The sequence below is a fragment of the Coregonus lavaretus genome (genome assembly GCF_964263955.1).
Source record: "Coregonus lavaretus genome assembly, chromosome: 13".
NCBI lineage: Eukaryota > Metazoa > Chordata > Actinopteri > Salmoniformes > Salmonidae > Coregonus > Coregonus lavaretus.
The window spans coordinates 45,391,112-45,405,520 of NC_140000.1; the positions used below are offsets into that span (position 1 = coordinate 45,391,112).

General features: G+C 43.4%; 1 protein-coding gene across 1 annotated transcript; it reads right to left on the reverse strand.

Annotated features, from left to right (window-relative positions):
* Positions 1 to 340: 340 nt before the first annotated feature.
* LOC311139172 (putative polypeptide N-acetylgalactosaminyltransferase 8) lies at positions 341 to 14,190 on the reverse strand (the record flags this gene model as incomplete). The annotated part of the gene is made up of 11 exons (XM_084174063.1): positions 341 to 475; positions 602 to 766; positions 929 to 1,024; positions 1,200 to 1,337; positions 1,600 to 1,785; positions 1,959 to 2,073; positions 2,278 to 2,475; positions 2,582 to 2,765; positions 2,904 to 3,070; positions 4,674 to 4,920; positions 13,998 to 14,190. The coding sequence occupies 11 exons, from the start codon at positions 14,188 to 14,190 to the stop codon at positions 341 to 343; spliced, it is 1,824 nt and encodes a 607-aa protein (XP_084030189.1).
* Positions 14,191 to 14,409: the final 219 nt, after the last annotated feature.

Consider the following 14,409-nt stretch of genomic DNA (forward strand, 5'->3'; position numbering starts at 1 on the left):
ATAAGTACAGCTATCATGTTTGTAAAAAAATGTGGGGTTCAAAAACATATTTGTAGACTGCTTTTTGTAAATAATGTTTTGTTGTTACATTTAACTGCTGAAAATATTGTTTAAAAGGTAATTTCCTTAGTAGGTGACTTTAGAGGTCAGCATATGGGAGAAGTCGGAGCTCAGGGATGATAGACGAGTTTCCCACTAGTAATTACCAGTTAGAGGGGCGTTCAAGTGGACTTTTACCAGTCGTATGTGGTAAATACCACCTTCCTACTTGCTTATTATCGCGACATAACTCCTATAGTCCTGCTGTATTGTCTCTGGTAGGCCTAACTATCTCAGTGTATCAGAAGTCTTTTATCAGATTCTGTATTTTCCAGTGCTGCCCACTGCACTCCTGAATGATGAGCTTGTAGTAGGTGTCGTCCCCTGAGGCAATCTCCAGACATCTCTTTGTCTGTCTATTCTGGATGGCTTTTCCCTGTAAAACACAGCAAACATTCTACTGTACTACATCACAATACAAAAACTTAAAATGTCATAGACATCTCCCTTGTTTCCAACAGTTTATAAGCATCTATTTCCCTATTTCATGTGGAGTGCTCACCTGTTGAAAGTCCCAGAGCATGTGGAATCCCTTCTGCTTGGTCACCTTGCACTCATACAGTCCTGGGGTTCGAGTGCCAGTGTCCACCAGACAGCGATTACTGTTGTACTTGTGAGACTTGATGCCTCCAATGTAGATTTCCCCACTGGCTCGATAATAACAGTTCTGGACAGAGAGGATAGATATTTTCGCTTTTCTGAGTTTGTGCTATTGACAATACTTTACATTGTGTTCTTGTGTTATGGGTTGAATCCTGGGTCTGCCATAGGATGGATCATATTACACATCTAGTTAAATTCTGAAATACTAAGCAATGATTCTACAAACCTGTGGACCAAAATAATGGCAGCCATACACAATAGGTGTGTTCCCTGGAACTGGGCCCTGATCTATACAGAGATCCGTCTTCAGGTCATTGACCAGCTGTTGATTTTATAGACAGAGATTAAACAGTTATAAAAGTGCAGATTCCTATCCTGATAATGAGTTGGATTCATGACCCTGCATCCTATTGAAAGAAGGATGCCATGCATGCCAACAAACACAGTTGGTGAGGAAATAATTCCAGAACAATGATAAATGTTTTAGCATCACTCACAGCTCCATAACCAAGCAAGTCACCCAGGGGGTCTAACATGGGATACACGTTGTCCAGATACCACTGGAAGGGCTTGCAGTTCAGCCTCTTTCTCAACTTCTTCCTCTCTGAAACATCTCCAATGTCTATGCCATGGTCCTGTGGTGAGAAAGAGGAAGATTTCTAAATCAGAAACACAGGCCATGTGAACAATCTACCTATTATCCATTTTTGTTTACCTCCATCATTTCACATAGATCCTATGATCTTTATTATGGCATTGAGTAATACACAGTTTTCATAATATTTATTGTCTAATCTACTTATTTTCAAACACAAGCATGCATAACAGCGATTATTGTTATTCTATAGGAGCAGCTGAACAAAACCTACTTTTTGAATGGTATGTTCTGTACAGTACCTTCAGTGGGAGGTTCCAGGCGATGTTGACATTCTGTTTGTATTCATCCATCCAGACCTCAGCCACTCTCAGAGCATTCCTCTTCATTGTAATGCTCAGATTGGGGAGATAGGGTTTATGGGCCCTCTCGATGTGGGCTATTTTAGAACAAGGTATGACCTCAACACTTCCACCACACAGCCACACCTAGAAAAAACACACACCAAGGGAGAAGGAAGAGTTTATAGATATGGACTGAAGTGTCTGGATGTAGATTGGTTTGTTCAAACTGAATGAGTCAAGAACAGAAAGTAATTCTGCAAACACAAGTCTGCTTTGATTTCAAACATTCATTTAGCAACTGTAGCAGAGGGGCTTACCCGAATGCCAAGTTCAACATTTTCACCTCCATAGATCTTCATACCACCGTCGAGAGCACCAATTTCCCCAAAGAACAGGCGATCAACCACTAGTATGCCCATAATGGAGGGGCTCCTGACAAACATACAGTACAAATCATGGTCATTTCTACACTGGAAGAAGTGACATTCATTTTAATGAATAGATAACGCAAAATAATAATCAAGGTGTAAATATTAGGTGAGATTTTTGTCCCAATGCTGTGCTTTCCTTATCGCCTATTCAAAAAGATTTGTGAAACTGGACTATCATCCTATGATGAAATCATGAACAACTCACTTTCCTGGCTGTGACTCGTCTTTCAAGGCGTACCACTCAGGTCTGAAGGGCTCGTACATACACCACAGGGCCCAGTCAAAGGTGTCTGCAGCAGGTCCATAACGTGTGACTGTCAAGTCATCGAAATTGACTTTGTCAAACACTGGTGTCAACACCAACGTGCGGTCCTCCTTTATCCGAGCTAACAGAGGCTCCGCCCTGTTCACACAAACACAGAGTGAAAACACCACGTTGGTGGGTGGGGTGGGGGGGTGATTCAAAAAGTCTCACTGAGATATTTTATAACAAAAAACATTTAGACTACCATTCCACATGGACCTCTATGTGGGCATCCAAGATGGCCACCACATCTCCTTCAGCTTTCCTCCACCCTGAGAGGCGGGCCTGTGTGAGACCGAGCTGCTCTGAGTGTCTCACTCTCTTCACCAGGCCCGGACGCTCTTCTTGGATGAAGCTGATGTAGACGTCCAACTTCTCCTTTAGATCCTCTGTGAAAGCAGAAACTTGCAAATCAGTGAAACTAAACAAAAGTTGAAGCCACACCTTTCAATTAAAGTTCAATCTAAATATTAACAAATATACTTTCAAATGTTTCTATGCGTAGAAAAGGGACCAATTAGGCGAACCATTGGAGCTGTGGTCATCCACCAGTATGATGTCTTTGAGCAGGCGTTGGGGGGTCTTGTCTATGATGCTGCGGACGGCTCTCTTGATGATGGACAGGGCCTCGTCCAAGTAGATCAACACCACGCTGATGGTGGGCAGGTCATGGGGGTACTGGTGATTAGAACACCTAACAGGCACAACAAAAACATTTGGTCTTGCTCATATCATTAATTCACTTCACCAAAGCTGCGGTTTCACTCTTAAAGTTATTGTCAATTTCAATGTTATTCATCAAACTGCATTAAAAGTGCTGGAGATGGAATTGACCTCAGATGACCTCGGATGCAACAGACTGTGGTTAGAATTCAGAAGTCTTGAGTTATACATCATTTATTGTGTAGAGGTGGAGGAGAGATGTCCTTCTAGATCTGTCTGCTGCCTTTGATACTGTGAACCATCAGATCCTCCTCTCCACCCTCTCCGAAATGGGCATCTCCGGCGCGGCTCACTCCTGGATTGCGTCCTACCTGACCGGTCGCTCCTACCAAGTGGCGTGGCGGGAAGCTGTCTCCGCACCACGTGCTCTCACCACTGGTGTCCCCCAGGGATCGGTTTTGGGCCCTCTCCTTTTCTCCCTATACACCAAGTCACTTGGCTCTGTCATATCCTCACATGGCCTTTCCTATCATTGCTACGCTGACGATACACAACTAATCTTCTCCTTTCCCCCTTCTGATCACCAGGTGGCGAATCGCATCTCTGCATGTCTGGCAGACATATCAGTATGGATGACGGATCACCACCTCAAGCTGAACCCTGGCAAGACGGAGCTGCTCTTCCTCCCCGGGAAGGACTGCCCGTTCCATGATCTCGCCATCACGGTAGACAACTCCGCTGTGTCCTCCTCCCAGAGTGCGAAGAGCCTAGGCGTGACCCTGGACAACACCCTGTCGTTCTCCGCCAACATCAAGGCGGTGACCCGCTCCTGCAGGTTCATGCTCTACAACATTCGGAGAGTGCGACCCTGCCTTACACAGGAAGCGGCGCAGGTCCTGGTCCAGGCACTTGTCATCTCCCGTCTGGACTACTGCAACTCGCTGTTGGCTGGGCTCCCTGCCTGTGCCATTAAACCCCTACAACTCATCCAGAATGCCGCAGCCCGTCTGGTGTTCAACCTTCCCAAGTTCTCTCACGTCACCCCCCTCCTCCGCACACTCCACTGGCTTCCAATTGAAGCTCGCATCCGCTACAAGACCATGGTGCTTGCCTTTGGAGCAGTGAGGGGAACGGCACCCCTGTACCTTCAGGCTCTGATCAGTCCCTACACCCAAACGAGGACATTGCGTTCATCCACCTCTGGCCTGCTGGCTCCCCTTCCTCTGCGGAAGCACAGCTCCCCCTCAGCCCAGTCAAAACTGTTCGCTGCTCTGGCACCCCAATGGTGGAACAAGCTCCCTCACGACGCCAGGACAGCGGAGTCACTCACCACCTTCCGGAGACATTTGAAACCCCACCTCTTTAAGGAATACCTGGGATAGGCTAAAGTATTCCTTCTAACCCCCCCCCCCCCCCCCCCCCCCCCAAATTGTAAAGTGGTTATCCCACTGGCTATAGGGTGAACGCACCAATTTGTGAGTCGCTCTGGCTAAGAGCGTCTGCTAAATGACGTTAATGTGCCCTTGAGCAAGGCACTTAACCCTAATTGCTCCTGTAAGTCGCTCTGGTTAAGAGCGTCTGCTAAATGACTAAAATGTAAAAAAATGTAAATGTAGATGAGGAAAATGATTTACTTAGGATCGCGAGTATCAGGGATTTCCCTGTTCAGGGGTAGTCTGTCACTCAGGAAGGCGTTGTATCCATACGTCTGAAACAGCCCCTCTGCCTCTTTCTGCTCCTCCTCTGAGAGCTCGTCACCCCAGCTTGTAAACAGAGCTGAGTTGGGGTACAACTTCTTCACCACCTTCCTCTCCTTCTTGACCTCGGGAGCCTTCACAGCCTGCCCCTCTTTCAGACTGATCCCGTTGTTGATTGACTTCACTGTGGACACACGTCAGCTGTTCATCACACTGTAATAAATGTGTTATGACTGTATAATTCAGATTGTTTAAGTCAAATCAAATCAAATTATATTTGTCACATGCGCCGAATACAACAGGTGTAGACCTTACAGTAAAATGCTTACTTACAAGCCCTTAACCAACAATGCAGTTTTAAGAAAAATAAGTGTTAAGTAAACAATAGATAAGTACAAAATAAAAGCAGTGAAATAACAGCAAAAATAACAGTAGCGAGGCTATGTACAGGTGGTACCGGTACAGAATCAATGTGGGGGTGCACCGGTTAGTCGAGGTAATTGATGTAATATGTACAGTTGAAGTCGGAGGTTTACATACACCTTAGCCAAATACATTTAAACTCAGTTTTTCACAATTCCTGACATTTAATCCTAGTAAAAATTCCCTGTCTTAGGTCAGTTAGGATCACAAATTTATTTTAAGAATGTGAAATGTCAGAATAATAGTAGAGAGTGATTTATTTCAGCTTTTATTTCTTTCATCACATTCCCAGTGGTTCAGAAGTTTACATACACTCAATTAGTATTTGGTAGCATTGCCTTTAAATTGTTTAACTTGGGTCAAACGTTTCGGGTAGCCTTCCACAAGCTTCCCACAATAAGTTGGGTGAATTTTGGCCCATTCCTCCTGACAGAGCTGGTATAACTGAGTCAGGTTTGTAGGCCTCCTTGCTCGCACACGCTTTTTCAGTTTTATAATAATATAATATGCCATTTAGCAGACGCTTTTATCCAAAGCGACTTACGATGTGCATACATTTTTACGAATGGGTGGTCCCAGGGATCGAACCCACTACCCTGGCGTTACTAGCGCCATGCTCTACCAATTGAGCTACAGAGGACCACAGTTCTGTCCACACATTTTCTATAGGATTGAGGTCAGGGCTTTGTGATGGCCACTCCAATACCTTGACTTTGTTATCCTTAAGACATTTTTCCACAACTTTGGAAGTATGATTGGGGTCATTGTCCATTTGGAAGACCCATTTGCGACCAAGCTTTAAGTTCCTGACTGATGTCTTGAGATGTTGCTTCAATATATCTACATAACTTTCCTTACTCATGATGCCATCTATTTTGTGAAGTGCACCAGTCCCTCCTGCAGCAAAGCACCCCGCACAGCATGATGCTGCCACCCCCGTGCTTCACGGTTGGGATGGTGTTCTTCGGCTTGCAAGCCCCCCCCCCCCCCCCCCCCTTTTTCCTCCAAACATAACAATGGTCATTATGGCCAAACAGTTTTATTTTTGTTTCATCAGACCAGAGGATATTTCTCCAAAAAGTAAGATCTTTGTCCCCATGTGCAGTTGCAAACCGTAGTCTGGCTTTTTTATGGCGGTTTTGGAGCAGTGGCTTCTTCCTTGCTGAGCGACCTTTCAGGTTATGTCGATATAGGACTTGTTTTTCTGTGGATATAGATACTTTTGTACCTGTTTCCTCCAGCATCTTCACAAGGTCCTTTGCTGTTGTTCTGGGATTGATTTGCACTTTTCGCACCAAAGTACGTTCATCTCTAAAAGACAGAACGCGTCTCCTTCCTGAGCGGTATGACGGCTGCGTGGTCCCATGGTGTTTATACTTACGTACTATTGTTTGTACAGATGACCGTGGTACCTTCAGGCATTTGGAAATTGCTCCCAAGGATGAACCAGACTTGTGGAGGTCTACAATTTTTTTACTGAGGTCTTGGCTGATTTCGTTTGATTTTCCCATGATGTCAAGCAAAGAGGCACTGAGTTTGAAGGTAGGCCTTGAAATACATCCAAAGGTACACCTTCAATTGACTCAAATTATGTCAATTAGCCTATCAGAAGCTTTTAAAGCCATGACATCATTTTCTGGAATTTTCCAAGCTGTTTAAAGGCACAGTCAACTTAGTGTATGTAAACTTCTGACCCACTGTAATTGTGATACAGTGAATTATAAGTGAAATAATCTGTCTGTAAACAATTGTTGGAAAAAGTACTAGATATATATAGATATATTGAAGCAACTCTCAAGACATCAGTCAGGAACTTAAAGCTTGGTCACAAATGGGTCTTCCAAATGGACAATGACCCCAAGCATACTTCCAAAGTTGTGGCAAAATGGCTTCAGGACAACAAAGTCAAGGTATTGGAGTGGCCATCACAAAGCCCTAACCTCAATCCTATAGGACATTTGTGGGCAGAACTGAAAAAGTGTGTGTGAGCAAGGAGGCCTACAAACCTGACTCAGTTACACCAGCTCTGTCAGGAGGAATGGGCCAAAATTCACCCAACTTATTGTGGGAAGCTTGTGGAAGGCTACCCGAAACGTTTGACCCAAGTTAAACAATTTAAAGGCAATGCTACCAAATATTATTTGAGTGTATCAACTTCTGACCCACTGGGAATGTGATGAAAGAAATAAAAGCTGAAATAAATCGTTCTCGCTACAATTATTTCAAATTCTTAAAATAAAGTGGTGATCCTAACTGACCTAAAACAGGGAATTTTTTACTAGGATTAAATGTCAGGAATTGTGAAAAACTGAGTTTAAATGTATTTGGCTATGGTGTATGTAAACTTCCGACTTCAACTGTTTATAGCTATTAAAAAATATATATTACAAATCCTGCTTATCTTAATTTCCATAATTAACTAATTATATTTGTAATAATGTAGGCAGTTCATGCAAAGGATTGTTACCTCTAACCAGGATTGCCATTACAAAAATTACAAACAATTATTGTGATTCATCCTATATTGTCCCTAACTGTCACTGGTGTAGAGAGGAGTAGGCAGGAGGCAGTCGCAGGTTTAGAACTACTGAATGTATTTAAGCACCATAGATCAAAGCAGGACGAAACCCAAACTCTGTTGTGCTCAAAATATATCTTCATGAACAAAAAGGCACAGGGCGAACCCAAAGTGCAAAATATATAGTACTCAGGAAATAGTAGGAGAGATTCCTCTAAGGAAAACAAGTAACATTTACAATGACCGACAAAGAGAAATGGCTTAGGGAGTATTTATACAGTGAGAGAGTGGGGATTGGAACCAGGTGTGTGTAATGATGACGAGACAAGTCTGGGGTTGATGAGTGAAGGGCGTTTGCCAGCAGTAGGTTCGGCAGCAGCTAGAAGGCTGGCGACGCCGAACGCCTGAGCTGGACAGGAGGGGGAGCCAAAGCGAAGCCTGGTGTGACACTAACATCTTTACTCCCTAGCAACAGTTGTGGGATATATACACACACACACTCACACACACTCAACCTCCTTTCCCCCACAAACAACCATAAAATCAGATGCTCAACAGTTGTTCCATTTTAGAGCTCAACTGAAGAAATGCCTATACAGTTGCAGCTGTTTGAGAAGGCATGCAAAATTGAGCAAACATGGGCAAAAATGGGGAGATATGATTAACCATTGTCAAGTCCTAGGTGATGGAGATCAGATACACCCCCTTCCCCTGAAACACACACATGCTGGTGTCCCCCATTTTCCCAAGCATCTCTGTGCAGTCAGACCTTTGATTATTTTGTGCCACCAGGGCCACAATAATATGCCCCCTCTCTGAATGTCCGAGTGTGACCCCCTCCCCATGGGTTACTGCAGCTAATGTTGCCAGCACTGCCACTACCTGGGTGGCACTACTCCACCGGAATCCCCACCAGCTAGGTACAAGGTCGTAAAGGTTCTCATTAGCAGCTTTGAGAATTTCCTTGTATATTATGCTCTCCCATCAGGGGGGGTTTGGCTTTGTAGGACCAACCCTGCCAGGCAGGCTCAGAATCTTGAGGGGTTGGTGCTGCTTTAGTAGGTCTCTGACCGCATTCATCTTTCTGATTTGGCTGCGTATAGGCTACTTACAGTAGGCCCATAAAACAGATAAGGACATCTCCTTAATGTATGGGTTGCTCAGGTGTGTGTCTAGGGTATAGGGTTGGGGACCATTCCATCATGATAGGACAATAAATAAATAAACTATATGTCACTCATTTCAGGAAACTAGGCGTATGTCGCACGTCACTACTTCACAGGAGAGCCATTTGAACGTAAACTGTTTTAAAAAAATCAAAATGCATTTTTTGGCAGAAATGCCTTCTGGAACATGTGAACTTTCATGTGCCTTAATAACAAACTTGTATGACATCTGTAAATACGAATACAATTCTTAAATTACGAGCCTAGTTGGTTTAGCCACAGAAAAAGACAGTAACCTTCCCACTAGCCATGATTGGCTGAGATAATGAGTGGGCTGGACATGCCGAGAGGTGAGTTAGAATTGGTCTGCCATGTTGCACGCTTCTGTCTATTTGAGCTGGTCAGTATGTGTAGGTAATCCGGTCTAATGTGGCTTTAAAAAATGTATATACAGTGGGGAGAACAAGTATTTGATACACTGCCGATTTTGCAGGTTTTCCTACTTACAAAGCATGTAGAGGTCTGTAATTTTTATCATAGATACACTTCAACTGCGAGAGACGGAATCTAAAACAAAAATCCAGAAAATCACATTGTATGATTTTTTAGTAATTAATTTGCATTTTATTGCATGACATAAGTATTTGATACATCAGAAAAGCAGAACTTAATATTTGGTACAGAAACCTTTGTTTGCAATTACAGAGATCATACGTTTCCTGTAGGTCTTGACCAGGTTTGCACACACTGCAGCAGGGATTTTGGCCCACTCCTCCATACAGAACTTCTCCAGATCCTTCAGGTTTCGGGGCTGTTGCTGGGCAATACGGACTTTCAGCTCCCTCCAAAAACTTTTTCTATTGGGTTCAGGTCTGGAGACTGGCTAGGCCACTCCAGGACCTTGAGATGCTTCTTACAGAGCCACTCCTTAGTTGCCCTGGCTGTGTGTTTCGGGTCGTTGTCATGCTGGAAGACCCAGCCACGACCGATCTTCAATGCTCTTACTGAGGGAAGGAGGTTGTTGGCCAAGATCTTGCGATACATGGCCCCATCCATCCTCCCCTCAATACGGTGCAGTCGTCCTGTCCCCTTTGCAGAAAAGCATCCCCAAAGAATGATGTTTTCACCTCCATGCTTCCCGGTTGGGATGGTGTTCTTGGGGTTGTACTCATCCTTCTTCTTCCTCCAAACACGGCGAGTGGAGTTTAGACCAAAAAGCTATATTTTTGTCTCATCAGACCACATGACCTTCTCCCATTCCTCCTCTGGATCATCCAGATGGTCATTGGCAAACTTCAGACGGGCCTGGACATGCGCTGGCTTGAGCAGGGGGACCTTGCGTGCGCTGCAGGATTTTAATCCATGACGGCGTAGTGTGTTACTAATGGTTTTCTTTGAGACTGTGGTCCCAGCTCTCTTCAGGTCTTTGACCAGGTCCTGCCGTGTAGTTCTGGGCTGATCCCTCACTTTCCTCATGATCATTGATGCCCCACGAGGTGAGATCTTGCATGGAGCCCCAGACCGAGGGTGATTGACCGTCATCTTGAACTTCTTCCATTTTCTAATAATTGCGCCAACAGTTGTTGCCTACTCACCAAGCTGCTTGCCTATTGTCCTGTAGCCCATCCCAGCCTTGTGCAGGTCTACAATTTTATCCCTGATGTCCTTACACAGCTCTCTGGTCTTGGCCATTGTGGAGAGGTTGGAGTCTGTTTGATTGAGTGTGTGGACAGGTGTCTTTTATACAGGTAATGAGTTCAAACATGTGCAGTTAATACAGGTAATGAGTGGAGAACAGGAGGGCTTCTTAAAGAAAAACGAACAGGTCTGTGAGAGCCGGAATTCTTACTGGTTGGTAGGTGATCAAATACTTATGTCATGCAATAAAATGCAAATTAATTACTTAAAATTCATACAATGGGATTTTCTGGATTTTTGTTTTAGATTCCGTCTCTCACAGTTGAAGTGTACATATGATAAAAAGTACAGACCTCTACATGCTTTGTAAGTAGGAAACCCTGCAAAATCAGCAGTGTATCAAATACTTGTTCTCCCCACTGTATATGCATAGTAGAACTGCATAAGTGTTGCTCTCCACTTTCTGGAGGACCGAGTTTTGAAATCAGTGGAATTAGAGCATGATAGCTAAGGAGATGGAGAAAACACCTGTCTCCAGATTACATCTTCAAACTAAGGGCAACCATGGCATCCGTGACAGAGAGTGAGAAGTGTCCGTCCATGTATAAGGGTAAGATAGTCTAGCTAGCTACATTTTCATATATTACACGTTTCTAGCTAGCAAGCTAATGTTAGCTGGCTGGCTCGCTAGCTAACATTACGTGTATGATCTGTGTAGTAATATTATTTGCATTTGCATAAGACCGATTTGAGCCGGTTGGTCACATATTTATAATTTATTTTAAAATGTATATAAAATACGCAAAATTGAAAGCTCTCTCTCACAACCCCTGCTCACAGACACACATGGGCTCTGGGATTTGCAACCCTTATCCTTTTTCACTCACTTAACTCCACACTTTTCCAAACACAAAAACACACACCTAACATCACAATACAGTGGCATGCGAAAGTATTCACCCCCCTTGGCATTTTTCCTATTTTGTTGCCTTACAACCGGGAATTAAAATGGATTTTTGGGGGGTTTATGTCATTTGATTTACACAACATGCCTACCACTTTGAAGATACAACATTATTTTTCTTGTGAAACAAACAAGAAATTCACCCCCCCAAAGTCAATACTTTGTAGAACCACCTTTTGCAGCAATTACAGCTGCAAGTCTCTTGGGGTATGTCTCTATAAGCTTGGCACATCTAGCCACTGGGACTGTTGCCCATTCTTCAAGGCAAAACTGCTGCAGCTCCTTCAAGTTGAATGGGTTCCGCTGGTGTACAACAATCTTGAAGTCATCCCACAGATTCTCAATTGGATTGAGGTCTGAGCTTTGACTAGGCCATTCCAAGACATTTAAATGTTTCCCCTTAAACCACTTGAGTGTTGCTTTAGCAGTATGCTTATGGTCATTGTCCTGCTGGAAGGTGAACCTCCGTCCCAGTCTCAAATCTCTGGAAGACTGAAACAGGTTTCCCTCAAGAATTTCCCTGTATTTAGCGCCATCCATCATTCCTTCAATTCTGACCAGTTTCCCAGTCCCTGCCTATGAAAAACATCCCCACAGCATGATGCTGCCACCAACATGCTTCACTGTGGGGATGGTGTTCTCGGGGTGATGAGAGGTGTTGGGTTTGTGCCAGACATATCGTTTCCCTTGATGGCCAAAAAGCTCAATTTTAGTCTCACCTGATCAGAGTACCTTCTTCCATATGTTTGGGGAGTCTCCCACATGCCTTTTGGCGAACACCAAACGTGTTTGCTTATTATTTTCTTTAAGCAATGGCTTTTTTTCTGGCCACTCTTCAGTAAAGCCCAGCTCTGTGGAGTGTATGGCTTAAAGTGTTCCTATGGACAGATACTCCAATCTCCGCTGTGGAGATTTGCAGCTCCTTCAGAGTTATCTTTGGTCTCTTTTAGCCTCTCTGATTAATGCCCTCCTTGCCTGGTCCATGAGTTTTGGTGGGCGGCCCCCTCTTGGCAGGTTTGTTGTGGTGCCATAGTCTTTCGATTTTTTAATAATGGATTTAATGGTGCTCCGTGGGATGTTCAAAGTTTCTGCTATTTTTTTATAACCCAAACCTGATCTGTACTTCTCCACAACTTTGTCCCTGACCTGTTTTGAAAGCTCCTTGGTCTTAATGGTGCCACTTGCTTGGTGGTGCCCCTTGCTTAGTGGTGTTGCAGACTCTGGGGCCTTTCAGAACAGGTGTATATATACTGAGATCATGTGACAGATCATGTGACACTTAGATTGCACACAGGTGGACTTTATTTAACTAATTATGTGACTTCTGAAGGTAATTGGTTGCACCATATCTTATTTAGGGCTTCATAGCAAAGGGGGTGAATACATATGAACACACCACTTTTCCGTTATTTATTTTGTATAATTTTTTGAAACAAGTTATTTTTTTCATTTCACTTCACCAATTTGGACTATCTTGTGTATGTCCATTACATGAAATCCAAATAAAAATTAATTTAAATTACAGGTTGTAATGCAACAAAATAGGAAAAACGCCAAGGGGGATGAATACTTTTGCAAGGCACTGTACATCTGCACATACCCACATACTGTGCCTTCTATGTCCTCTGTTTGCTGTGTTTTGTCTCTACCATGTTGATTGAGTACTTTTGTGTTCCAGTTCCTTATATTTGAAGATGTATTATTTCGTTAATTATCCTTTCTTCTAATGCTGTCTTATCAATTCATGAAATACTATAAATGGAAAGTCTAATACAAATTATTTTCCAACATTTCCTATCTAGAATGGTATAGTGTAGTTGTGAATAGTTTATTTCTTTAACAATTGTTGTATTTTATTGCTTTTCTATAAAAAAATTATTACAATCCCTACCATGGCTAGTATTGGGTGTTGCATTATTCGACTCCTCTATGGGAACTTTGTAATATTTAGAATAGCCATGGAGTAGTCTTTGTGTCTCGGAACATTTGGTTATCAATATACAGTTTATCGACTACGAGAGCTACACATTTCCATTTTAATCTATTCTCCTTGAAGATTGGGTACAGAACTTTGCGCCGTTCTGCAATTTTTGATCTGCACTGTTGTTCGGAACTCTGTTTCCGCCTTGGAGAATTACCTTGATGTAACTATCGTAAAAGTTTTTTTTTTTTTTTGTAAATGTAAAAGTAAGCAATGCGGCAAACTTTGGCACATAGAAGTTGATAGATCAAATCTTAACAAATGTTGTGCAACATTATACAGGATTAAAGTGCATTCTAAAATGGTTATGGGCCATATTTAAACCCTTTATTTAATTGAGAACAAATTCCCTTCTACAATCATCACTCTGAAGTGTGAAATAACTTTTTCTGGGATCAACTGTACATGTACGCTCAGACTAGATTCTAATTTGTTCTCAAAACCTCCCCTCTATATCTGCCCTACCATCTAGAACAGTGGCAGACTGTAGTCCAGGTACAGTGTGTGGACAGAGCTACTGGCATTTCTCTTCCAGGTAAGTCACAGTTAAATGAAGGAGATTGAGACTTACCCAGCTTCTCGATGTGAGCTTCCATCTTCTCCAGCCTCTTGAGCATGTCCTGGCCCCTGACTGAGTCATTCTGATGGGCCCTCTGCAGTCTCTCCCCATGAGAATGAACCTCCCGCTTAATGGATGTGATGTAGAGTATTCCAGCAGCCATGGCCAGCAAAGGGGCCAGCCCTCGGACCCAGCCTAGCCTCATCGTCCCTCTGTGTGTGAGTGCTCAGCCTGGGGATACAGACAGGATGGCCTTCCTCTCTCACTCTCCCACTGAGATCCAGGTTTGCCTGAAAGGGGGGAGTGTGAGGTGTACCATACCTGGCTGGCACTCAGTGGGTGTGAGTTTCTCGTCCTAATATTCAAATGAGTTTCTGAGCAAAAGCACAGTCACTTATATTTGCCTTTGGCCCATTCATCTTTA